This window comes from Octopus sinensis, linkage group LG3 (assembly GCF_006345805.1).
Source record: "Octopus sinensis linkage group LG3, ASM634580v1, whole genome shotgun sequence".
In the NCBI taxonomy this organism is placed as follows: Eukaryota; Metazoa; Mollusca; class Cephalopoda; order Octopoda; family Octopodidae; genus Octopus; species Octopus sinensis.
The window spans coordinates 166,056,184-166,083,253 of record NC_042999.1 but is presented as its reverse complement, the minus strand read 5'-3'; the positions used below and the strand labels follow the sequence as shown (position 1 = coordinate 166,083,253).

The 27,070-nt window shown below is 35.2% G+C and overlaps 2 protein-coding genes across 13 annotated transcripts in view; one reads left to right on the top strand and one right to left on the bottom strand.

Moving 5' to 3' along the window:
- LOC115209433 (histone deacetylase 6) overlaps nucleotides 1–2,431 on the top strand; it is a 19,288-nt gene extending 16,857 nt beyond the window's left edge. For all 11 annotated transcript variants that reach the window (XM_036501594.1, XM_036501602.1, XM_036501600.1 and 8 more), the window contains one exon: nucleotides 2,190–2,431. In XM_036501594.1, coding sequence (XP_036357487.1) covers nucleotides 2,190–2,240 — 51 coding nt within the window. In that variant the 3' untranslated portion in view covers nucleotides 2,241–2,431. The remainder of the gene's footprint in view (nucleotides 1–2,189) is intronic.
- Nucleotides 2,432–9,003: 6,572 nt separating this feature from the next.
- Nucleotides 9,004–27,070, bottom strand: part of LOC115209282 — a 36,446-nt gene continuing 18,379 nt past the window's right edge. For both annotated transcript variants that reach the window (XM_029777597.2, XM_036501593.1), the window contains 3 exons: nucleotides 23,039–23,593; nucleotides 16,474–16,590; nucleotides 9,004–12,052 (listed from right to left, as the gene is read on the bottom strand). In XM_029777597.2, coding sequence (XP_029633457.1) covers nucleotides 11,516–12,052; nucleotides 16,474–16,590; nucleotides 23,039–23,509 — 1,125 coding nt within the window. In that variant the 5' untranslated portion in view covers nucleotides 23,510–23,593 and the 3' untranslated portion in view covers nucleotides 9,004–11,515. The remainder of the gene's footprint in view (nucleotides 12,053–16,473; nucleotides 16,591–23,038; nucleotides 23,594–27,070) is intronic.

Sequence of the window (27,070 nt, the reverse complement as noted above, 5' to 3'; positions counted from 1 at the left end):
GTCAAAAGTATTAGGGGGCATTGCAAGTCATCTCATCCAACACTAGCAATTTCTCCAATCCACAGCTCTGAACTGATTTTTTTCTTTATTAACCCCAGCAGGATTTGAACACAGAGCCCGGAGAGTCAGAATAGATACTACAAAGTATTCTATAAAACACTGATAACTCTCTCAATTCTCATATATGTTTTTCTTCTCAATCCTTTCTGTTGAAAAGCATAGGCACGAAATGTCAAAAAATTTTCCATTCTTCCGAGCATCAAACTGATACTCCTGCTTGTTGTTCCTTCACCTCTCTTTATCTTTTGTTTTCTGTATATTTGAGCTATAACTCACACACACACACACATATACACATACATTATATATATACACCATCATCATCATCATTGTTCGACCGTGGTCGAGACAATGGAATTTACCATGCTACGCCAGACTTCACGGTCCATCATGGCATTACGGAGGTCCTGTTGCTGGATGCCTGTATCCCTGGAGATTACATCAGGGTAGGAGAGTGTGCGCCCTCTGGTATTGCGAGTAGATGGCTTCCAGAGGAGAAGAGTAGAAATTACCTCTTTTTCAGCTCTACAAAAATGTCCAGCAAACTGGACTCTCCTACCTTTCACAAGAGATGACACAGGTGGTAGTTTCCCATATATTTGCATTTTGGTTGGATGGCGCTTCCACGAGAGATTTTGAGCTCTCATAAGGAGGCGAGTGTAGGTTCCATCCAACCGCCTCTCAAGCTTCTTTGATAACGTCCAATTCTACTATATATACACCATACATAGTTTACTTTTCTGTTAAGATCAACAAAAAAAGTACTCCATCCAGTGAGAGATTGTTTGAAGCACACAGTATATAGTTATGAGCTACTAATAGTGTGTGTGTGTGTCCACCATCGCTTGACAACCGATGTTGGTCTGTTTATGTCCCCGTAACTTAGCAATTCAGCAAAAGAGACTGATAGAATAAGTACTAGGCTTACAAAAAATAAGTCCTGGGGGTCGATTCGTTCAACTAAAGGTGGTGCTCCAGCATGGCCACAGTCAAATGACTGAAACAAGTAAAAGAATAGAATATATAAATATACATGTATACATATATATAACAATAATAAGGACTGAAAAATTCACATCTTTAATTACACCATACAATATTGACAATTATTTCTGTTGTGAGTATATTTAGATACAGAAATTATCAGTCAAATTGATATATCTGCAATTATATGTTAACACAAAGTTATCAAGGCAATCTAAAATTGATTAAATTTGAAGTGAACTAAGAAAATATCTCTACTAATAGTTGAATGCATACAAAAAGGAACGTTAAGAAGAAATATTAATATTCTAAGAAAAGCTGGTTTAATATTTAACTTTTCATGACATAAATAGATGATGAAAAAGTAGAAAATAAACACAGATATTCTATGTCACAGCAATTAGAAACATAGAAATTCTACATTACAACAATTAGTTATCTATCTATTATGTGGTGTTATGAGCCAGGCTGTGTTGTAGGGAAGGACTGGAAGTGAGGGAGGAGGCATGTCCTGTCGGAAGTGGGGCCTGTGGGCATGCAGGGTCAGCGAGGCGTGAGTGGCCAGTTGGCGGTGGACAGTGCATCAGAGATGCGTTAGACTGTACAGCGATGGATAGCGCACATGGACGTTGAAAGCGACCCATTTCCAAACCAATAGGTAAAACTACTACAATTCTCTCTTTGCTTCCACCTTTTCCCTCCTTCACATCACATATTAAATATGAATTCATCCACGAGAGATATTCTCTTGGTTCACTTTGAATTTTCTGTAGCTAAATATGCTGACACAACAGAATCGATCATTAGTATTGTATAGTGTAAGATGTGATTTTTCCATTCTTATTTTTTTTTGCTCTTTATATACACATTTCTTGAAATTCTTCTAAATAATATTTGGATCTATTTGTCATATGCAAGGAATTACTTGGGATGTTTATTCTACTTGCATTTATTGGTTTCTGATAGTCAGATATAACTAACCAAATTCCTTTAACACTGAAAGCTTTATTGATATCTGCCTCAATCTTTTAATCCCTTTTACTTCTTATTACATACATATATGTACAAATAAATACATACATACACAAACATTTCATTATAGATTCTTGATTAATTATTATTTTTTTTTTGTTTGTTTACTGTAGCTAATCCAAAATGCCAAGAAAACAGCATGTAAACATAAATTTGGAGAATAACCATCCTTTAGGAGACTATTGGCAAAGAGAAAACACCATAGCAGTATCATCATTATCTAACTGAAATAACCAGTGGTTGATACCTTTCAATGATTGACTTAAATGTTCCTGTTTCATATTGCAATTGTACCATCTTATTGATGTTCATTTATAATAAAAATCACTAAAACTCCTTGTTAATAAATCCATAACTATCATTACTCCAACATGTTTCAACCTTGGCATATAGGGGGCAGCAGTACAATCTCATGGAGACCTATACTGCAATACCCTAAGTGTATTGTAGTAGAAATTATTTTGGACTAATCACCAGATTCACTGTTTTTCAGACATCAAAAGTAATGTGCAATTATCACTCTTTTTTTTTTTTTTGTCTCTGATATATATATAAGGTTTAGAGATGATGTACAGGTATAATATATTAGAAGAAATGAGGTACTCAGAAATCTGGTTGGTTTTATATTTACAGATATTTATTAGTATGTTACATGTTTTTATAAATCATATATCATATATTAGCACTTTCGTCCACTCTAGTGGATTTTTCAAATTGAACAAACTTTTTTTAGGAATTTTGACTCTTTTTATAGTATTATTGAGTGTGTAGGGGTGGAGAGAGATATAAGATAGTACAATAGGGTGAGGAATGGGGAGAAAGTGAGAGAGAGCATGTGTGTGTGTTTTTGTATCTGAATGAAGTGTTAAAGAAAAAGGAGAGAAAGAAGAAAAAATTTTTTGTTGATATCTTTGCAGCTGGCTAGTCTGTCAATAATAAGCGGTTCTTGGCTTTTAGCAATGGCAGATCCAGTTGGTTACTCCAAGGGGAACAAAATGGCACTTTTCAAAAAATTGTCTGGATTTCCTTTTTATCATTGTCTTGTGAGAGAGAGTGCGTGAGTGTCTGTGTATCTGAAAGATGTGTTAAATGGGAAAGGGGAATGAAAGCAAGGAGGAGGAGAGAAAAAAGAAAAAAAATGTGTTTACATTTTTGCAACTGGTCAGTCTTTCAATAGTAAATGATTCTTGGCTTTTAGAAATGGTAAACTCAGCTGGCCACTTCAAGGGGGGCAAAATGTCACTTCTCAAAAAACATGTAACATACTAATAAATATCTAAATATAAAACCATCCAGATTTCTGAGTACCTCATTTTTTCTAATATGTAAATATATATAATATAAACTCAGACATTGAATATATCTATATATATCTGTCTGTCTCAACAGACAGACATACATTGTCTGGAGGAAAAAATGTTGGTTTCAAATCACAATAAGGTTATGGAGAGAGTAGACTTTGCATATGGCAGATGCAAAGGAGCAATAAACACTAAGAACACATGGAAAGTAGATTTTTTTTGAATGCCCAGGAGGTTTTCTATGGGTAGCAGATAGTGTCAGTTGCTTAGGTAACCTAATTAGTTGTGGAAGATGTTCTGGAAGTGTAGTCATTAGAATAGGAGGGAAAAAGCTTAGAGAACTCTGTAAAAGGCAAATTGTATGATGTTTATGCATGAACAGCAATGCTACATAGTAGTACGACATAGGCCCTGAATGCAGAGGACTTGGAAAGGAATGAAGCTAGCATGCTCTGCTGGAAGTGCAATGCCAGCATGCATATACAACAAAGTGCAAATCTGTCGAGAGAAAATTTGGGAATGAAGCATCAGATGTAGTGTGCAAGAGAGAAGATGGTGCTGGAATGGTCATCTGATGTGTGTGGATGGGGACAACTGCATGAAGAAATATTGATTGCTAAATCTGGATGGAACCTGTGGTAAAGTGAGACCCAAGTATATCTGGGCTGAAGTAGCAAAGAATGACCTTTGGGTTGTTGAGTTAGTTTCATAAAGGAAATGAAGATTGGCTATGCTCAAGAAGACCTGTTCGTTTTTGCAAAATCAAGGCTTTAAAAGCATAATATTTACGTCCATACCCTTGCACTCAATCTAACCTTGATGTGTCTTCTTCACACCTCATCATTCTAACACCCACCCCTTCATCAGTCTTCTTACTATGGTACTATTCACCCAGCTGCTGTAATTATATGAAAATTAACATATTCCATCTTCCAATATTTTGTGCTCATATTCACTCTCCCAAGAACCAATTCCTTTGTCTCCTACATTTTCAGTATTTTCCCATGCCACTATATTTTTCAATGATGCTTCTTTCACCTCCACTTCCCCCATATACACTCTCCTGTCAATTGCAGCCCCAACTGCTTATGCTCATTTCCCACTATTTCCACTCTTATGTACTTCTGACCATGACCCTGCCACTGTGCATCTCACATACCAACCACACCTCACATTACCTGTACTGCCTCCACTGTTTCTCACCCTTTGATATAGCCTGCACCTGTGTTTGCCATTCTCTGCATTCTCCTCTGTCTCCACTCTGTCATTCAGTCACTCACCTTTCACACTCTTACAAACTTACCTATCAACTCACCCTGTCCAATCCTCTGATACCCCTTTACCACCATCTTTTAGCCATGTATCTCCTTTACTCAAGACATCCATTTCTGTTCCTCTATCAGTTAAAATGAAGCCAACCCACTCAGTTGAGGAATCTTGTCTTGTAAGTTTAATTGGTGACCGCTCAAGCACCAGCGATATTTAAAAAGAGCAGTCAATACCCTCTCTGAAGTGTTGGTATTAGGAAGGGCGTCCAGCTACAGAAACCATCCCAAAGCAGACATTGGAAATTGGCTCAGTCCTCTGCCTTCTCAGCTCCTGTCAAACCATCCAGCCCATGACAGTATACAAAACAGCTAAAAGACAACTGCTATACCTCATAGGACATGTAAACAATAGGGACTGAATACTTAGAAGTATTTAGGCACTTTAAAACAGTAGTTGAATGTTTGAAACAAATGCAGCTTTAAGGGTGAAATGGGATGGCCCTTAAATCCAGATGGAGTCATAGGGGTGCTATTGTGAACTTGGAGTCCAACCTCTTCTTGTCTAAATACAACAAATTTTTTTTCAGAGAAATGATGAACTGATTCTTTATTAACCACAAGAGTATGAAAGACAAATTTGACCATGGCAGGACTTTAGCTCAAAAGCATAGAGAATCAGAACAAATACCCTAAAACATTTTATCTGATACTCTGACAGCTCTGCCAACTTACCCCTAGCTACATAATTTTCAGTAGAAGTTATTAATACAATCAACATTGAAATTATTTTCTATTGATTAGTTTAAAGTGGAAAATCAATGCTGCAGTATTATACATGATTTGAATTAAGACAGTGAGTGGAGGGAGTTCAAAATTGTTACCATACATGTAGCATTTTGATCTTGAGCAAACTTTATTTCTCAATCTGCAACAGCTGACCTACATAATTCATGTTAAGTCATCCATTTTATACAACTGAGAAATGAATTTAAATATTTTTAGAAATCAGTTAAGAGACCAGAGTTCCAGTACAAAAAGAATCTAAATACTCTAATGCAGCTCTACTTAGCATTTACAAGGACTTCTTTATCATTTAACGTCTGTTTTTCCATGCTGGCATGGGTTGGACAGTTTGACAGGAGCTGCCCAGGTTCCATTTGTCTGTTTTGGCATGGTTTCTATGGCTGGATGTCTTTCCTAATACCAACCACTTTACAGAGTGTGTTGGGTGCCTTTATGTGACACCAACATGAGTGCTTTATAGTAATTTTGTAATGTAGAGAAAGCTGTAAATTATTGAAAACACATTTTGCCAGACAGAATATACCAAAATTTCCAAAAGAAAACATTAAAGCAGCCTCCAGCGCCAGAGCTTTCTAATGTATTGACTGTTGTTAATTAGATGGTATAATTATATACTTCCATGCAATTGTGATCTGCCAAAATATACCTGATTCAAAGAGGATCCTTCTAAAACAATAAATAACAGTTGACTTCAGCATTTGCATAATCACAATTTGCACAATTAAGTAATTTACCAATTTGCTGATTAGTCATCAATCAACAAGGTCAGTAAATAAAAAATTGGTCAAGTTTGGAATCCATGTTTCCTTTACACATTTCTAATACAAGTTGTATTTATTGTATTTAACTTGTTTTATACAAGACAAAAGGTGAAATTTTTACAGAAAACCATATCCAATACCTAAAATAGTATATATAAATGAGGGTAGCATGTTGAGTTAGTTAAAAATAATTGGAATAAACTTACAAAAAGCAATTGGTAGAAAGAGGTGTTGTATGGAATTGTTATTTTGAGAAAGCCTTACAGCTCTATCTGCTATTATCACCAATTGTGTATGTAGCAATAAAATTAGTGGTATACGTTACCTGTTGTGTATAAAATAAATTTTCTATGTACAAGGCTTACTAATTGAATAATGCAAGGATAAAGGGCTGGGTAATGGAATAATAAGAGTAAACTGTCAAAACTGATAGTATTGGTTTTTTTAGAGTGAAGTTACATCTACTGAGAGTTAAAAAGAGAAGGTAGAAGACGAAAGGGTTTTAATCAGAATTAAACTCTAAATTTAAGATAACGGTGAAAAGTTTGATAAATACACTGAAAACTAGTAGGAAGATAACTTTATATTTTAGCGTTCAATACTATGGCATTCAATAGCATGGTATAGTGGATTCTGTAGGTAATGAAGAAGCAAACCAGTAAATGGTTGCACTTTCTTTCTCCCTCACACAAAATGGGACTTTTAGCATACAACTGAGAGTGAAATTTATAGCTGACATCTAGCATTATAAAACTAGTAAGATACTTTAGTATCTACCTTGTTAAACTATTTAAATGATACATTTTTTGGTTTAATAAAGAACTACAGGATAAATGTTTGCTGCCAAAATTAACAATGGATGAAAGATAGAAAACATCAACACAAAATATTTAGAGCAATTTTTGTTTTTTGAGAGGCAATATACCAAAATAAAGTTTGAGTAAACAGGTAAAAAGTGTTTAACGCAAATAACAGGAAAATAATATTTAATTCAGCCAGTGAATTTTTATTTCGACAATTAAAATCATAATTATGTTTAAAATAAATATATTTTGTTCACTTACTAAAAGCAAGAGTTCAAAGACAAGACATTAAACAATATTTTTTTTTCTTTCCAAAATGAACAATTTGGCAAAGTTTTAAAGAAATGGCTTAAACCCTAAAATTATTTCACAAAGGTGAGCAATGATAAGATTTTCTTTTACAAATTCTTTATGCAACACCATAATACAGAAAGGAAAAAGCCCTGAAACTTCAATGCAATTTTTGCTCTTAATTGGGAAAATAAACTACATTTGTCTTTTTCTTAATTCAAGCAAACTTCAGAAACAAACAAAAAATTAAATCAATAAATATAAATTAATGATAGAATTTCTTTATATTAAATTTTTGTACAAAAATACAAAAATTAGTAAACAATGAGAGGAGGGATGGAAATCTACAAAGGGAAATTTCCTCCATCAGAAAATATATCTACTAGTTTTAACTTCACACATTGCCTGTGTAAAAATAATTAAAAGAAATATGCTATAAGATTCAGACCAATTTTCAAAACCTGAACTTTACTCTCTCAATAAAATCAATAAAAGTCATTTTACATCATATTTTCCATTAAAGCTAAAAAAAAAAAAAAAATTAAAAAAGTTAAAATTACTGCAGGGAAACTAAAATCTCTTCTTTTTTTCTTTTCTTGTTATATAAGTATTTAATTTATAATGAGCTTCTTCAGAATTGTATACAATTGGGAAGATATACTATTTAGGTAATTCTCTGTGTGTGTGCAGATATATATGTAAAGAGAGGAAGCAAGACACATTCTATTCCAAACCAAATTATATTAACAGAACACTTGAAAAGTAAAAAAAATATATATATAAATACTAATTACATCATGTGCAACTGTGTGTAAAGCAACAATGCATTTAGAACTTCAATTTTCCAGGTTTTATATTTGCTTTTATCCGTTCTAAGATTCATGATCACATTTCATATGGCATTTGTTGAGAAGAAATTTCTAAATGTAACCTTTGGTTTAATTATATACATACATTATATATATATATATATATATATATATATATATATATATATATATATATTATATGCATACTTTAAAGCAAAATTATCTTTCTATATATAAGAAAACTATATATATATAAAATTTGCTCACTAAAATACTGTTTATACACAAATAAATGATATATAATATTTCAGTTAAAAAAAAATTGTTTTATACAAATTCAATTGATGAGGCAGGATAAACTTGCAAGTGTGAGGCCTGACATAAGCGTCAGCCTGAAGCAAGGAATCTACATCATAAATACTGGAAGATGTATTCATACATCAACCCAGAAATCAAAATCAGAGATACATGGAAAATTAAACTGTTGTTTACTTGTTGTTTAATCTGCTCCGGAGTCAGACACCTTGTTATTTGGATATGCCAATGCCTCTAATGCTTAGTTTGGAAGAAAACTGCTCAGACTTATGAAGTGATATGCACATATGCAATATACAGGATGACTTTTATTTGAAACTAAAATATAAAGAAACATTATCTATAGGATGAGGGAGGAACCCAAATAATATACATTAAGAGGTCAAAATTTTAGGATTATTTAATTAAAATATGAAAATGAATGGAGAAAAACTAGTAGGCTGTGTGACATCTATGGCATAAAATAAGAACTTGTTTCACCAAGCTGTTGATTTCAACAACAGTTCTGAGTTGGCGATTTGTCAACTCTGCACATTAATTATCACTGCTTGTATTTGGCAGTCTTTCTATTGCTATTATATTAATTATCTATACTATATTATCCAATACTATTTGATATCAAATTCTCCTCAAATTCATCATTTACAATAGATGGTTATTATAAGAAACCTCTACTAAAGTATAGTGTTGATATAATAGCAAAATGGACGGGATACAATAGCAAATAGATGCTGAGGTTTTAGAATTTAAGCAGCAGCAGAGAGAATGGTGTTTTGTTGTTTTTCAGATAAAGTCTTTAAAGACTAGAAATTTGAACCAAAGCAACCAAACAAGAACTGTACTGAATTCTTTTATTCTCAGGTTATTAAAATGCCATGGAGATTAAACACTGATGACTAATTCCAATGATACTGAAATTTTAGCTTTGTACATGGATGAAGAATAAAAATGAGGGGAAATTTATGATTAAACCTATTGGTTCTGTTTCAGGAATATGGTCATGTTTTTCTTCTTGTTTTCAGATCAAAAATTATAAATAGCAAGAACAAGATTTTATAATATTTTTGTTCAAAATTCAGAAAAACATTATCCCATCAGAGAAACAAAGGAACAAGAATTACATTGGCTCAACAACTCAAGTAAAATGATCAAATTAAATGTTCCAACTAAAAGCCAAAGTCAACATTTCAAACATTTTTCCTATTACTCTTTGATTTATTTTTACTTCTATAATTTTTGGTGAATTAACAAATCTTACATTTCATTTTATTATTTTTGACTTATTTTTTTCTCAGTGAACTTTAAATTGAAAGCTTTGAGAAGTTTTACTGGGATAAGTTTGAGAAGAAATTTTTATACAACTTAGCAGGGCTAAATATTTCTAACAATACTTATGTTACTTGATAACAGTTTTATCATTCCAATAAATTTATAAGTAGATATTTCAGAAGTTAAAAACTGAAGATAATTGATTTGTAAGACAAATAGCATTTGTTATTATTATAAAATTATTATTATGAAATTATGGATGCCTCAACATGATTTCATTACTATAGATTAAACATCATTCACTTCAGTAATTTCAGTAGCCTAGGTTAATATAAATTAAATACAATTCACAGACTAATTTAACACTATTTAAATGGGTTCTTTACTTTAACCCATTCATTAAAATATGAATATTCTGGTGTGTGTGTGTGTGTGTGTGTGTATGTGTGTGATTACATAAATACATATTTGTGTTTCTCTGACAAAATACCTTAACACTAAGTGTTCAGTAGAAATTTAAAAAAACAAAAAGCTTTATTGTACTATTTTAGTTATGTACTAAGTGTATATGTTAACTATTACATATGATTTTAAATCAGTGAAAGATAACAGATTCAATTTTGTGTTTATTGTGTGATAATAACTTGACTTCAACATTTTATCAATGAAAAATATTTTACAGCAAAACAAAAGTGAATATAAAAAACAAAAAAATATTCATTTTCCATCATCTTTTTCAAATTTTTTTCTTTTTAATATTTCACAGCCATTCTCCCTTATTCTCAAATATTTGAGAAAATCAGAGTATTGTCATAACACAATGTGCACTCTTAAACTCATCCCTTCCAACAAAAAGCATTGTAGTTTTATCATGCCTCTTTATAGAGTATGGTTCTGCCACATCTCAAACTTTAATCACCAGTTATTCAGTTTAAAACTCTTAGTTTTAATAAAACCCAATTAGTTATATTAATTTTTTTTTAATCTCTCAAAGACTCGAAAAAATGGAAAAAAAGGCAACTTTAATAAGCATTCAGTAAATAAGTTAGAAACTAAAACTTTGTATTTAACAGAGCAAACGCCAAATGTTAAAATAATTAAATATATAAATAAAAAAAATGAATACATATGAAAGAAACAAAAAGATTCATCTTCAAAATAAAACCAATTCAAGCCAATCAATTTATAGGATTCTTTTTTTTTTTTTTTTTTTTCAATTTCTTACTCTTAGAGAAAAAAAAGATTAAGTCAGGCTATGAATTGTAAATAAAGAGGAATCTTTCTTCCTTTGGAACATTAAAGTAATACAGTAGAGGTTTTCATTTAAATAAGTGAAAGCTTTTCGTCTGAACTGTCACCTTGAAATGGAGTGATAGCTGCTATTAATATAAGTAAATTAATAATTAATATTTATAGCTGCTATCTCACTGAATGACAGCAGCAAATAGACAATGAAAAATTTAATAAAAGAAATAAAGGAGAAGTTGTTAGCAGAAACCACCATCAATATCATCCCCAATGTTAGTTAGATGACAGGGCAAAACAATGCTTTCAAACTGCCTCAAGAAGTCAGCATGACTGAAGGAATACATTCAACACATGTCTTCTTACCCTTGATAAAACAAACATATGAACCAAGCGGGACAGAAGTGAACCACTGGTGATACCCAGTTTACCTGAATAAAAGAGACGTCTTTTTTTTTTGCCACACCTTCACACAATATTTTACCACATTGCTAAAGATATGTCATTACAGATTTTCCATGTTGCTTTTTACTTTACATTTCCTTTCAATTCTCCATATCTTAATAACAAGCATTACAAATATCTCAGTTTGGAAATATATAATGGTGCAGTCAAATTTTTTCCTGATATTCTCTCTTTATTCAACACACCAAAAACTTGTTGTCGGGCAGTGTAATGTTTTGTGTTAAAGTTAAACAAAAGTCCGAGGATAACATTCAAAGCAGACATGTCATAACGATGACAACCTGAATAACGGAACAAAGGTTTACGCTGGTAATTGCAACCAACATTCTGAGCCCCTGTCGGACTAATACACTCTTGTGTCAGTGCACACCGTACCCATGGTAACATCAATTCATGGTGGATGCGATCCAGGTTGAATACAATTAGGTGAGATGACTCAACTGCTCGATGGAAATAATAATTTTCTGGCTTTGTTTTAAAATACTGAAACATTTTAGGGTGAGTTAATGACGATGTTGGTTCTTTAATAGTCCAAGCAACAAGACCTATAGTTTGGGCCTGCGTCACACTCTGGTTCATCTTGTTAGTTATGAAATGCTCTGAGCTGTCAGCCCAAATAACTCCACCATAGCGATTCAGTATTTCCTGAAACAGTAAAAGAAAATATTACATTATTCAAGACAAAGCTTTCGAGGATTGAAGAAAATATTTTGAAAATGGTTTTATTTTAACAAGCTTCATCTGAGTAAATCTATGAATTATAAATTAAAAACTAATTTTCAGATTTTGTGTGTCCTGGGCCACTATCATTTTACATGTATTTCTCCATTATGCATCGGACTCCCTCGTGTAAAGCATCCTTCCTTCTTAAAAAGGGTGTAATTTAACAAGATTTTGTAGCTATTTCTCAGAATCTGAGAAATCCATGCAGAGGCTCTCTCATTGGTGTGTTAGAGCCTTGCATATCCATAAAATGCAATGGTTAAAGCCAGATCTAAATTTCTGGCCATATAGTCCAGTATTTTAAAATATAAACATCAGTTCATGTATTTTCAAATGCTTATCAAACCATTTCTTTTTGCTATTGTTTAAACAGAAATAGACAGTAAAAACTACATTTGTAACTGCCATTCTTTTACTGGCTCCATGGTCACTGGACTGTCCATGGGTGCAGCCCAATACATTGCAGTCATTAAACTGCAGCCATGTTAGGTCACCACCTTTAAAGGTTCAGTGCATCATATCAATCTCAATACTTATTTCAGTCTACTAGTAATTGTCAAACCACCAAATTACAAGACAACCAAGTTCGTACACAGTGAGGACAAAGCTTGGACCATATGGTTGTAAAATAACCTTCTTAACTGCACAGACATGACTGTGCCCTCAATAGCCTAAATCTTCCACAAACTGTACCGTGAAACCATTGCAAACATTAGCAGAGAATAATATTGTCAGTACAAACCCAATGTGCGTTTAGTCTGTGACAATCAAATAAACCAAGTTGTTGCAAGTCAATGCCAGATGTCACTCCAAAATCTCCATCAAATCACAGCCTACAGAATGTATAGTGTAGTGACAATTATACTATTCTTGGACTTGTTTCAGTCAATGGATTCCACTGGGGATTTAAGCCTCAAAGGATTTAGTTGATCAAATTGAACCCAGGACTCATTTTAAGTTTGATAATTTTATCAGTCTCATTTTGCTGAATCATCAAGACACAGGGACATAAATAAACCAACAAACACAAAGATGCACAGGCAAACAAGTAAATATGATGGGCTTTGACAGATATTGTCTTCCGAATTCTCTCACAAAACATTGGTCAGCTGAGATCTGTAGAAGACATTTGCTCAAGGCATCATGCAGTAGGGGTAAACTGAAAACTTCATGGTTGCAAAATGAATTTCTAAACCAAAGCCATTTCTAGCAATGACACAGGTTTCCTCCTTGACTTTTAATTAGAAGTTAACACAGATTGGACTATTGCAAATTGGTATTTACTGGTAAGATGTCAAAAAGAGATCATCATTGTTTTTAATGTTCACTTTTCCATGCATGCATCAGACAGATGGAATTATTTAAAGCAAATTTTCTATGGTTGGGTGTCATTCCTGTCACTAAGCCTTACCTGTTACCAAGCAAAGTAAAATTTCCCATAGCCAAAAATTGTTTTTTTTAGAAGGTTGGAATCAAACAGCATCACTTGTATGATGGTGACACTCAGTTGAAGTCAAGAAGAGATTAAATACACACATGTTATATATCTTTTATCTTTTACTTGTTTCAGTTTTTAAACTGTGGCCATGTTGGGGCACTGCTTTGAAGAATTTTTAGCCATATGAATTTAACCCAGTACTTCTTTTTTAAGCCTGCTACTTATTCTGTTGATGTCTTTTGCTGAACTGCTAAGTTACAGTGACGTAAACACACCAACACCGTTTGTCAAGCAGTAGTGAGAGGGACAAACACAAAGATGTATACACATAGATATACACTGAACCGCAAAAGAAACATAGTTTTTTCAAATGTCATTTCTATATGGTAAATTCTGAAAATTTATTTCAGTGACAATTATACTATTTCAGGGATGTATAGTGTAGTGACAATTATACTATTCTTGGACTTGTTTCAGTCAATGGATTCCACTGGGGATTTAAGCCTCAAAGGATTTAGTTGATCAAATTGAACCCAGGACTCATTTTAAGTTTGATAATTTTATCTGTCCCATTTTGCTGAATCATCAAGACACAGGGACATAAATAAACCAAGACATGCTGGTTCACAGCTGAGACCCAAATTGCAGGTAACCTTTCAACTTATCCTGAAATGAGATGTCAAAATGCAGCTGTGTTGAATGCTGTGGGTGGCAATCACAAACAATTGTCATGAAAACTGAAATGCATGTGCATCTTGGGGAGGTTATGGATATAAAAATCAACTTGAACTGCGTTCCTGGCATTCGTAATTTGGACACATCAGGTATGACCCGACTGTCAGCAGCACAGAGAGAAGAAGCTATTGGCCGATTGCAAGCAGGGTAGTGTGCCTTGGTTGTTGCGAAAGCTTACAATGTCCATGTCAGCACCATCTATTGCCTGCAACAGCAATACAACACCACCAACAGAACTGCAGAACGTGCTCGCAGAGGGCAGCCCCAAGTGACCACATCCAAGTAGGACTGCTTCATCTACCTGCAACACCTCCGTGATTGCTTCAGAATGGCCAGCAGGACAGCTTGCAAGACCATTAGCACTGGACAGTGACAACACAGTACGATGTCAACTGGCCGCCAACAACCTGTGTTGTCCTTGACTGCTCGAGGGTCTGTCCTCACTGCCCACCACTGTCAGGCATGACTACACTGGGCTACATTGCATGACATTGGTGGCATCGACAATGGGTGTTGAATAGTCTTCTCTGATGAGAGCCGGTACTGTGTTTCCACCTCAGATGGCAGGGTGAGGGTGTGGCGTAGGAGGGGGTGAACGCTACAGAAATGAATGGAGTGGCTAATACATCATGTTTGGGGTGTTATAGGCTTGAATCAGGGAACTGGGCCCCATGTGTTCCAAAATGTTGGTGCAGGCAGAGGGAATGGCATCACAGCACTTGTTGACCAGATCCTAAGACCTCATATCATGCCCATCTTTGCATGTCACCAGAGCCACGTGTTCCAGCAGGACAATGCTCCCTCCCACATAGCCAGGGTCACTATGAACTTCCTGCATTAGCACAACATCAGAACCATGCTGTGGTTGGCTCTCAGCCTGGATTTGAACCCAACTGAACACCTGTGGGATGAAATCCAGGGACATCTGAAACAGGTCGACCACACGTGTAGAACTGGAGGCAGCTTTCCTCAGTGTGTGGGCATGGGTGCCAATGGCTTTTGTGAACTTCCTCATGCACTCCTTGTACCAATGGTGTATGGACGTTTTGAACACCCAGGGAAGGTATACACAACCCACTACCAGAACACGACAATGACTCATAGACTATAGTCGAAGTACATCCAAGAAATTGACTTTATCAGATTTATCAAAATTTATCTCTTTTGCAGTTCAGTGTATATACAACAGGTTTCTTTCAGTTTCTGTCTACCAAAACCACTCACAGGGCTTGGTTGGCCCAGGGCTATAGTAGAAAACACTTGCCTAAGGTGCCACACAGTGGAACTGAACCCAGAATCATGTAGTTGGGAAGCAAGCTTCACATATATCTTTTATCTGTTTCAGTCATTAGACTGCGACCCTGCTGGGGCACCACCTTGAAGAACTAAAAGTTGAATCAATCAATACTATTTTCTCTTAAGCCTGGTACTTATTCTATTAGTCTCTTTTTGCTGAACCATTAAGTTACAGGGATGTAAATAAACCAACATTGACACACGCACACATGTATATACAACAAGCTTCTTTTAGTTTCCGTATACCAAATCCAATCATATAGAGTGACAAACAGATAAACAGACCCTCATCATTCAGTATCTTTCAATCGAATCTATTCACAAAGCTTTGGTTGGCCCAAGGGGCTGTACAGTAGGGCTGAACCCAAAACCATAGAGTCAGAAAGTAAATTTCTTAATCACACGGCCAAGGGATTTGAGTAAGATATGAGTTCAAACAAGAAGCGGTAATGTGTCATAGAATGGACTCTGACAGGAAAAGGTAATGAGTTACAGTAGAATAGGTTCTGATTAATAAGCATGTTCTTGTGGTGAAGATTCTCGCAGGAAGAGAGAAGGCATCAGGAGTGTGATGATTGTTTAACCCCAGGTCAACTCTGACCAATCAGACCTAAGGTGAAAAGCATCCTAATAGTGTAGATGTAGTGGATTTAGGCCTACGTTATTCAATGTGCATCTCTTTTTAAGACAATAGGGAACAATATTTGGATGATCTAGCTTACTATTTCTAACAGGTCGGGCAACCACATACAAGCTCCCTCGTTACGTTGTGAGTGTTGTTAAGTGATGAGACATACCTGTAATTTTGAAAAGTAGATGAGGTTTTAATAAATTGTAAAAGTGGCTTGGAATTTAGTGATGTGTTACCACTTACCTGAATACAGAGCGGTCGATAACTTTTAGTAGACAAATCTTTTAAATGTGAGGGGTAACGCTTGAAGTCAAAAGGAGTCAGAATACACGATTTGGTGTTGTTACAATGTTTCTTTAGCTAGAAGAAAACACACAAATGAAAAAAGGGTATTTAAGTAGATGAAATGAATAACATGGCTAAGATAAAACATCTCGAACAAGTTAAATACAATTGTCTTAAGATAGAAGTATCTCACTTAGATAACTGTTCCCAAAATCATTATGTTGTCTAAAAAGAAGAGGAAGTGTAATTAAAGTTTCTGGTTTAAACACTTGAAATTTTATTTGCTTAAAATAATTTTTGTATTTTACACCTTAGTGGTTAAGGTCAAGCAACTGACAAGCAAATCTGTGGTATTGAGCAGAATATTTACTATAACAATATTTCTGCTTCAGCAACTCAGCACTGAATCTGTCTGAAATGTAATGGAAAATAGGTCAGTTTTAAAACAGGTCATAAAAACAAAGTTTGAAGGGAACGGTAGTCATTTCCTTTGATTTCTAAATAGAAGTGAATAGGAAATAACACTTACTGACCAAAGACAAAAAAATAATTAAAATTTTGTTACACAATGTAATATTTGCAGGAACTATCAAATTGTTGAGATTGATGTTTTCTTTGAATTCTTATAAAAGAATGTCTACAGCAAAATAATGGTCAGGAGAGGATGTTTCCAAGGATTTTCAGCTATGAAGAGAGGAAACATATGGAGCTTTCAAAGCTGATATACAGTAAGGATGATAAGAGGAAGATGGTTGAGAAAATCAAACTTGAAAAGACACTAAGTTCCTACTTCATTGTGGAAAGCAGATATATCCACTCCAAATGTCCTCACCCTTAACTGTAGAAAGTAGTTTTATATACGATCTTCTTTAGTTGAGAAATGTCATGTCTGAAACTATTTTCAGTTGAGAAATGTCGAATTTACTGGGACAACATGACTCGCTGAAAATACCAACTCTGTTTTTTGTAGATATTTATCATTACTGGAATAACCATGAAATTTAATTTCACAGTTAAAGGATTAAAGTTTAAAATTTTCCATTTCAACTCTTTTAAACAATACATCATTATGAAATCAGCAAGGATTAAGTAGCATTATCAGTTTAGCTGAATATGAAATCAACTCAAATAAGATGACAGGAGATAATAAGACAGAGATAAACTCCAATAGGATGAACCATAAATAGTTTCATGGTCTTTTGAAAACATATGAAAATGTAAACATTATTTTGTTTCTATGGCCAATATGCAACATGTTAGCTGAATATAAATCACTTGCATTTGAAACATTCTACAAATTTTGAGATCTACTAATCATTAACCTATAGCACAAAGCACATCAAAGCAGATGGACTGTTAATCTAAAATCAGCTTGGTGTGTGTGTATGTATATATAAGACATTTGAATTTATTTTAATATTGGTGTTAAAAAACTTCTGAATTACAGATAAAGGTGACAAGTTCAAATGAAATGAAGAATAAAATAAAGACTTCAGACCAGTGTTTCTCAACTGTTTTTTTTTTTTTACCTATGGGCTCCTTTGATTCCTATTTTACTCAGGTGGACTTTCCTAGCCATTTGATGTTTAAAAAAATACTATCAGGTCATTAAGAATGGAATGTCTGATTTTCTTCTGTACCCAGTTTGACAGTCGTTAATTCTAATGTTTTATTCTGACAATTCTTTGTTTTACAACATTGAAAGAGTTACATCATCACTTTTCGAAATACAGTTCAATGGTGTCTGATTATATTGTGAGTTTTCTCTTGTAAATCAATTTTTGTGAACCTATAGAGAGATCAAAAATTTGTGTTGTTAATGAATATGAGTTCTGTCGTGGAACCAATGCATCCCAGACAACTAAAAACATCAGTTTGGTGAAGATGTGGCAAATGAGCGCAATGTACATTGAAGGTTTGAGAAGTTCCGGTCTGGTGACTTTACTCTTGAAAATCTACCCCATGGTAGACCTAAGACCAAGGTGGATAATGGTGAACTGGAAACTGTAGTGGAAGCGGATACATCTCAAACTACACATTAGTTAGCAGTAAGGTTTAATGTTTTGATTCCAATTGTATTGGACCATCTGAAACAAATCAGCAAAATAAAGAAGCTGGACAAATGGGTATCACGCAGACTGGACAAGCATCAAATGACATATCATCTTGAAACTTGCTGTCATGGTATAAAAGCAAACCGTTCTTGCATCATATTCAATTCAAGATCACAGCATACATGTACACTGCAACATAATTTCTTTTCCTCAACAGGCCCTGCCCTATTTAACATTGTCCCGAAAGAGATCAAAGAGGAAAAGGATCCCATCAACTTTAAACGGAGTCTGGATAGATTCCTTCAAAGAATACCAGATAAGCCACCCATAATTGGATGCAACTCGACCAACAAGAACTCACTACTTGAATGGACCATAAACAAAACTTGACTTAAACAGGATTCAAATAATCCTATCAGGTGGTGCTATTAAGTTAGACAAGGCCTGGACCAATCTTTGGTCGAAACATATCTAAGTTTATCTAAGTTTTATTGTTACGTGTGATGGAAAATGGATTCTTTTCAACAATAGCAAGCATTCTGCACATTGGTTGGATAGAGATGAAATGCCAAAACACAATCCCAAAAAGAATATTCACAAAAAAAAGCTAACTTTGGTCATCATATTGCTTGGCTTTTGCTTAATAAAAATTCCTCCTCATATAAGGATTTTGCTTTCATTTTGTGATAGACAACTACCACGCAGAAAATGCCAGCTTCTAAATCCTGTTTTCTGATTTGGCAAAAATGATTAAGCTTTAAACCTCAGTAACATTTTTCTGCAATAAGTGTGTGTGTGTGTGCGTGTGTTTATTTACGATAGACAGCAGAAAAGAGTCCATTTGTCATCAATTGTAGTCAACTTACCCCCTTAAATCTACGTACTCATCACACTCAACCTTTGTTTCCCTTCATGGGCATTTTAAAAGTTACTTATGTATATGTATGTGTGTGAATGTGCATTGTTTGTTTGTTTGTGTGTGTGCATTGCTTGAATGTGTATTTATGAAAGTATGTATGCAGCGTTGTGTGAATATGCCTCAAGTTGATTCCAGGAGCTATTCTCCCCTTTTTGACATTCATCATCATCATCATTTAACGTCTGCTTTCCATGCTAGCATGGATTGGACAATTTTGACTGAGGGCTGGCAAACCAGATGGCTGCACCAGGCTCCAATCTTGATCTGGCAGAGTTTCTACAGCTGGATGCCCTTCCTAACGCCAACCACTCCGAGAGTGTAGTGGGTGCTTTGTACATGCCAGTTAGGCAGTACTGGCAATGGCCTCGCTCGAATCTTTTTACACATGCCACCGGCACAGGTGCCAGTAATGCGACGTTGGTAACAATCACGCTCGAATTGTGCTCTTTTACATGCCACCGGCACGGAAGCCAGTTGGCTGCTCTGGCAACGATCACGCTCGGATGTTGCTCTTGGCACCCTACTAGCACGGGCACAAGTGCCAGTAAGACGACACTGGTAACGATCGCACTTGAATGGTGCCTTTTATATGCCACTGGCATGGAAGCCGGTTAGCTGCTCTGTCAACGATCACACTCGTATGGTGCTCTTTGTACCCTGCTAGCACGGATGCCAGGCATCAATTTTGATTTTGATTTCACTTGCCTCAACAGGTCTTCGCAAGCAGAGTTTAGTGTCCAAAGAAGGAAAAGGTACGCATAGGCAGACTGGTTACGCTCCTGGCATAGGCCATGAGTTATGGTCTCATTTGGCTTGCCGGGTCTTCTCAAGCACAGCATATTTCCAAAAGTCTGGATTGCTAGTCATTTCCTTGGTGAGGCCTAATGTTTGAAGGTCGTGCTTCACCACTTCATCCCAGGTCTTCCTGGGTCTACCTCTTCCACAGGTTCCCTCAACTGCTAGGGTGTGGCACTTTTTCCCACAGCTATCCTCATCCATTCTCGCCACATGACCATACCAGCACAGTTGTCTCTCTTGCACACCACATCTGATGCTTCTTAGGTCCAAATTTTCTCTCGAGGTACTTACACTGTTGAATATGCACACTGACATTACACATCCATCGGATCATACTGGCTTCATTCTTTGTGAGCTAATGCATGTCCTCAGCAGTCACAGCCCATGTTTCACTGCCATGTAGCATGGCTGTTTGTACACAAGCGTCATACAGTCTGCCTTTTACTCTGAGCGAGAGGCCCTTTGTCACCAGCAGCGGTAAGAGCTCTCTGAACTTTGCCCGGACTATTCTTATTCTAGCACCTACACTTTCAGGGCACCCTCCCCTGCTACTGACTTGGTCACCTAGGTAACGGAAGCTATCGACTACTTCTAGTTTTTCCCCCTGGAAAGTGACGGAAGATGTTCTCTGCACATTTTCAGTGTTTATTGCTCCTGAGCGTTTGCCACATACAAAAACTATCTGCCCAGTTAGCCTTCCTTTGATATTGCTGCCCCTCTTATGTGTCCATGGCTTATACTGGGTACATCTTACGGAGTTTCTACCTACACCTTTTCTACAGATTGAGTAGGGCCGTCTACCTGAAGGCGTTTGTGATTTGTCTGCCTTTCTACTTAATAAGACTTTGGTTTTAGCTAGATTGACTCTAAGGCCCTTTGATTCTAATCCTTATTTCCACACCTGAAACTTCTCTTCTAGTTCTGATAGTGACTCAGCTATTAGAGCAAGGTCATCAGCATTGAGGAGCTCCCAGGGGCATCCAGTCTTGAATTCCTCCGCTATTGCCTGGAGGACTATGATAAATAGGAAGAAGCTGAGGACTGAACTTTGGTGGACCCCTACCACTACCCTGAATTCTTCACTGTATTCGTTGCCAACCTTCACCTTACTTAGTGTCCCTTTACATGGCTTGCACAGCTTTCACTAACCATTCATCTATCCCTAGTTTCCTCATTGACCACCAGATAAGGGATTGGGGGACCCTGTTGAAGGCTTTCTCCATGTCAACAAAAGCCAGGTACAGGGGCTTATCTTTGGCTAGGTATTTCTCCTGCAGCTGTCTTACCAGGAATATAGCATCAGTGGTACTTTTCCCTGGCACGAACCCAAACTGCATCTCATCTAAACTAACTCTCTCTCTAATTAGTTGGGCTATGACCCTCTCCGTAACCTTCATGACCTGATCCAACAGCTTGATACCCCTGTAGTTATTTGTATCTAGGGTGTCACCTTTACCTTTGTAGCAGTTGACTATTATGCTGCTATACCAGTCATTGGGTATGACTCCTTTGTGTATCACCTGGTTAACTATACGGGTGACTAGGCTATAGCCGACACTATCAGATATTTTGAGCATCTCTGCAGTAATTCCTGATGGGCCGGGGGCTTTCCCTGTCTTCATGCTTCTAATTGCCTTAACTACCAAGGTACTGTCAATTCAGATAGCTGGTCTCTCTGTTGGGTCCACATTCGGCAGACTCTCTTTATCCCATTCATTTTCTTTATTCAGCAACCTTTCATAGTGGCGTCTCCAAACCTCTCTCTTTGCATCCTCATTTAGCGCAAGCGAACCATCATCCATGCGAACACATTTCTCTTACATATTTGAAATCTCAACTTTTTTTCTACTGAACCAAATTTCAAATTTTGTAGCTCAAAATGTAGCTTAAGAGATGACCAATCCAAAAACATATAAACATCATGAAATTTGTTCAAAAACTGAATTAGTGACAAAGCCTAGAGGTGGTTGCAAGTGAGTAAATGTTGACCTTAAAAATATTATTCACACACTACCATGTGATGAACTTCTTTCTGTTTCTATCTACTAAATCCATTCACAAGGTTTTGGTTGACCCTGAGGCTATAGTAAAAACATTTGCCCAAGGCGCCACTCAGTAGGACTGAACCAGGAACCATGTGGTGGGGAAACAATCTTCTTACCACACAGCTTTGGCCTTCACCAATAGCTCAATTTTGCATATAAAACCTGAGATTATTGTCAGATATTTTTTTTAAATAGGAAAAGTGGGCCTTATATGCCAACAAATTCAGTCCACAGAGGATTCAACAAGTTTTAATTTTCCTATCCTTATACGCTTTCAGGATTTCAGGCTAGTCCTTAAAAACAACAGAAATTAGTAAGAAAAACCCACTAGGCATATACTAACCAAGGTTATTTATGTCCACTTTATGTCAAAATCATTCACATATCAAAAATGTCACACTATTAGAGTCCTAACTCCATCACTCACTCTACATGCCTTTCATGAGTTTCTTGAATGACAAGATATCTCTTTACAAAAAAAATACTAATTTTTTAACCTTTATATACTTTAAGTTGTCCAATAAAAGATTTGAAACATTTGTTATGGTGCTTGATGAAGTTAAGTGAAGTTTGTATTTTTTTTTTTTAAGTTAAAAATTAAAAATGAGAAAGAGATACGCATACAAAGATAAAGATAAACACACAAAATGATAAACATACGATAAACATACAAAGAGACCAAATATTAAGTAGTTTCAAAAACTCACCATGACATTTTCTGAAGAATCTATATCCAGGTCATATAAAATCAATAGACTATGAGGTAAATAACGATGTACTGACTCCAGCAAGTCTATGACTTGTTTATATTGACCAGGCTCAACACCGCTAGCAATGACAGGTAAATTAACATTCTCCTTGCTAGGAAATCGTTCATCGTCTTCTCGTCGACTGCTGCTGCCATCTCGAAAGCCAAGTAACTCTAAATACTCAGGATCAACATCATCCAACTCTTTTGCATGTTTGATGCTTGAAGGTAAATTCTTGATGCTGTTGATGTGTTTGTTAGTTTCTTTAACAATGGTTTGAAAATTAGGTGTTGGGTTACTCAGCAGCCAAATGGCCACTATAGTAGAAGCAGCAAAAAGAATTACAAGATAGAAATTTTTCGTCTTCATGGGATCCAAAAGGAAACTTCCCTTTTTTGCATGAAGGCTATCAGATAATGGAAATTTCATGAGTGCATTCAGTAATCCAAAAAGGAGAAAAAGAGCCAGTTCAGTGTTGAAGAGAATTCATATTTTTGTCGTAGAAATGATCAGCTGAAAAGGAAAAGAAAATATCAATACAAAATCAATATTTATTTTGATATTAACAGATGAAGTATGGCTGTATGGTTGGCGGAATTTGAACTCAGAACGTAGCGGCAGACGAAATACTGCTAAGCATTTCGCCCGTATATTTTGATAATACTAAAATTCTAGAGATGTTTGTGTGTACCTGAAATATCTAAGAAATAGTATATTTCATCTTAATTTTTTTTTGCATATTTATTTTCATACCTTCAGTAGTGCAGTACAAATTTTTGTGATATTTGGGACTATTTATTAAGGAAAATGATTAAACACAATTTTTGTTTGTTTATTTCTTGACAAAAAAAAAACATCACTGTTGTGATGTCAACACACATATATAATGAATGTTACGGCATGTCTGTCAATACAAACACACAGCTGTTATCTGTGACGTATACACACATATAGTCTTTGCACTCTCTAAGAAAAAAAAACTTTGACTTTTTGACGCACACAATATTTTAATCATTAGAAATATTTTAACTGAATGTGATTTCAAAAACGTAAGTTGTTTGTACATCATCATCATCATCATTTAACGTCCGCTTTCCATGCTAGCATGGGTTGGACGGTTCTACTGGGGTCTGTGAAGCCAGAAGGCTTCATCAGGCCCAGTCAGATCTGGCAGTGTTTCTACGGCTGGATGCCCTTCCTAACGCCAACCACTCCGAGAGTGTAGTGGGTGCTTTTTACGTGCCACCCGCACATAAAATGAAAAAAGGAATATTCACAGTAAGTATTTATATTTTAGTTCTCCTTAAACAGACAATCTTTTAATGCTTTTTTAAAACTATTTTCAAGTGCATGGCAATCTTTTGCTTATCATCCAGAGTTCGTTAATTTCAGTAAAAAAATTTTATTTATTTTTGTTTTAAAGAGAAAGAGAGGAGAAAGTGAAAGATGTATGTAATGTATATGTGTGAGTGTGAAAGAGAGAGAGAGTGAAGGGGTTTGTCGTCACGTATACGTACATATATCTACTGCATATGTAGGAAATTCTATCTGTGGGTGTGTTTGTGGAGTTGTTAGCTAACTCTTACAACGTTTTATCGATTTTGGTGAAACTTGACACGCGAGTAGAACTCATGTTTGGAAACCTCATGACATACTCAGATTGTTGAAAAAAAAATCAATACTAGGGCCCCTGGAAAGGATCCTTATATATATCTAATATATTTCACTTTAACAGCCATAACCCATTCATTTTCCTAAATCATTTGGTATAAATCAAATTGAATATGCTTATTTCTTTGTATTTGAACTGTTAGAGTTATTGTCACAATTTATCCAGTACAACCCTTAAACAAGTAAATAGTATTTTCCTAAACAATAGGTCCACTTATTTCGGTTAGTGACTTATTCATGAAAAATACCAACACTAGCGCTGCTGAGGGCAATATTCTCTGGGAATGCACAAAAGCTCTTTTCAGAGTTATTTACTTTGAATTGTTATTATCTCATATCTGATTAGCCTGTTATTATATAACATGCTTTACGATTTTAGTATACATACCTTACTAGTATTTCCTCCTATGTTCTATATACTCGGGGAACACATTAAAGCCCTTTTCGGGGATACTTTATTTGAATTCTTACTATCAGGTAAGTAATTCCATGTTATTACATGACTTCACAATTTGGGTATTCATAACTTTATTTTTTGAAATTTTCAGAAAACTTTTACAAATTTGTATTCTATTAACAAGAATTCATACAATTATGCAAAAACCATAACAGAATTTTTCAGTGTGTGATTTAAGGCTTCTATAGCTGTTATTTTTAGCACATCTTACAACTACTTTATTTCTTGTGTTAAGCATTTAATGCAAAAAAAAAAAAAAAAAAAAAGAGTATAGAAATGAAATATTTATCAAAATATCAAACTTATCAAAATATTTATCAAACAACAAACTATAATCCAGTTCGAAACATGTGGTTTAGCATAAAATATTAGTTTATAAACACACGTTTTTTGTAATGCCTGACTTGTTACTATGGAAACAGGCACCTATATGCCTGTAGTTTTCAATTGACCAAAATTACCCAAAATTTCCAAACTTTAAAAGCTATTAACTATTTATTTATTGATTTATGGTGAAAATGAATTTCATGTCAATAATTACCATACAAAAAGTACATCAACATACCAAATATGAAATCAATTGGAACAAAATTGAAGAAATTGAAAAGTAGCAGCCAAACAGAAAAGATTCAACACTTGCCCAAGTGGGACTGAACCTGGAACTACATGGTTAGAAAGCAAACTTCTTACTACACAGCCATGCCTATACCTATTTATGCACACACACAAACATGTCTACAAAAAGAACATTAAAGCTAAAAAGTACTGACAAATATAATATTCCCAACTACACCAAGAGGTTTGGTTTGGAATTTGTCAATAAAATTTGAAGCTAATTACAAACACTCCAGATGCCACCAGTAGCTCTAAATAGATTGGTACAGGTAGATAAAAGCAAAGAGAGCTGGAGTAAGGAAGGGTTTCTTCTTTTCTTTACTTGATTGATAGTTGGCAAATATAATTAATTAAATGGTAGAAAATAGAAATGCATGGTGATGGTAGTGGGTCTCTAAATATAATCAATAGTGTTTTTTCTAAATCTAACAGATTGGTGATTTATAAACGAGTCAGTAAAACTGCAATTTCCTACTACATTGAACAGCTGACTGAGCATGAAATGCAATCACAGCCATTTCAAGATCATAAATTAATTAATGGCAAACTGATTGTAGTTACCTAGAAATTTTTTTTTTAAATACAAATTTAGAGACATTATTATTATTAGATTTTAGGGTCTTCATTCAATGTGAAATCCTAACACAAATTGGATTGGGAGAGAGATTTCTTACCTGACAAGTACCCAGGTGTCAGATAGGAGAATGGCCTCCAGATATAGGAGTTTATGGCAAATATGAAAATAAGCCTTAATGAACCTCTTATGAAGTGCTCTTTATCAAGGAATATCATTGCAGGAGCATACCCAAAACAAAGTACTCCAAGAAGAGAATGGAGTGAATGATGTAACTGCCAAGTACTGAAAACACAAAAGGTTCCAAATAATAGGTGGACATGTGCATGGAAGAGGGAACAATTTGAGCTCAAATGGCAATGACGGATGCAATCTAGGAAAGAATGGAAACCCATTGTGCCCAGTGATGCAGAGGGATATCTGATAGTCTGGTCATTAAAAAGAAATATATTCTTTCATTCAAGTTATTAGACTGCTGTCATGTTGGGGCACCACATTCAACAGTTCAGCTGAGTATAACTGTGGCCATGCTGGGACATCATCTTAAAGGGTTTCAGTCAAATGAAACAACTCTAGTACTTATCTTTTTTTTTAAAGCCTTGCACTTATTCTATCAGTTTCTTTGTTGAACTGCTAAGCTATGTGGATGAAAACAAACCAACACCAGTTGTCA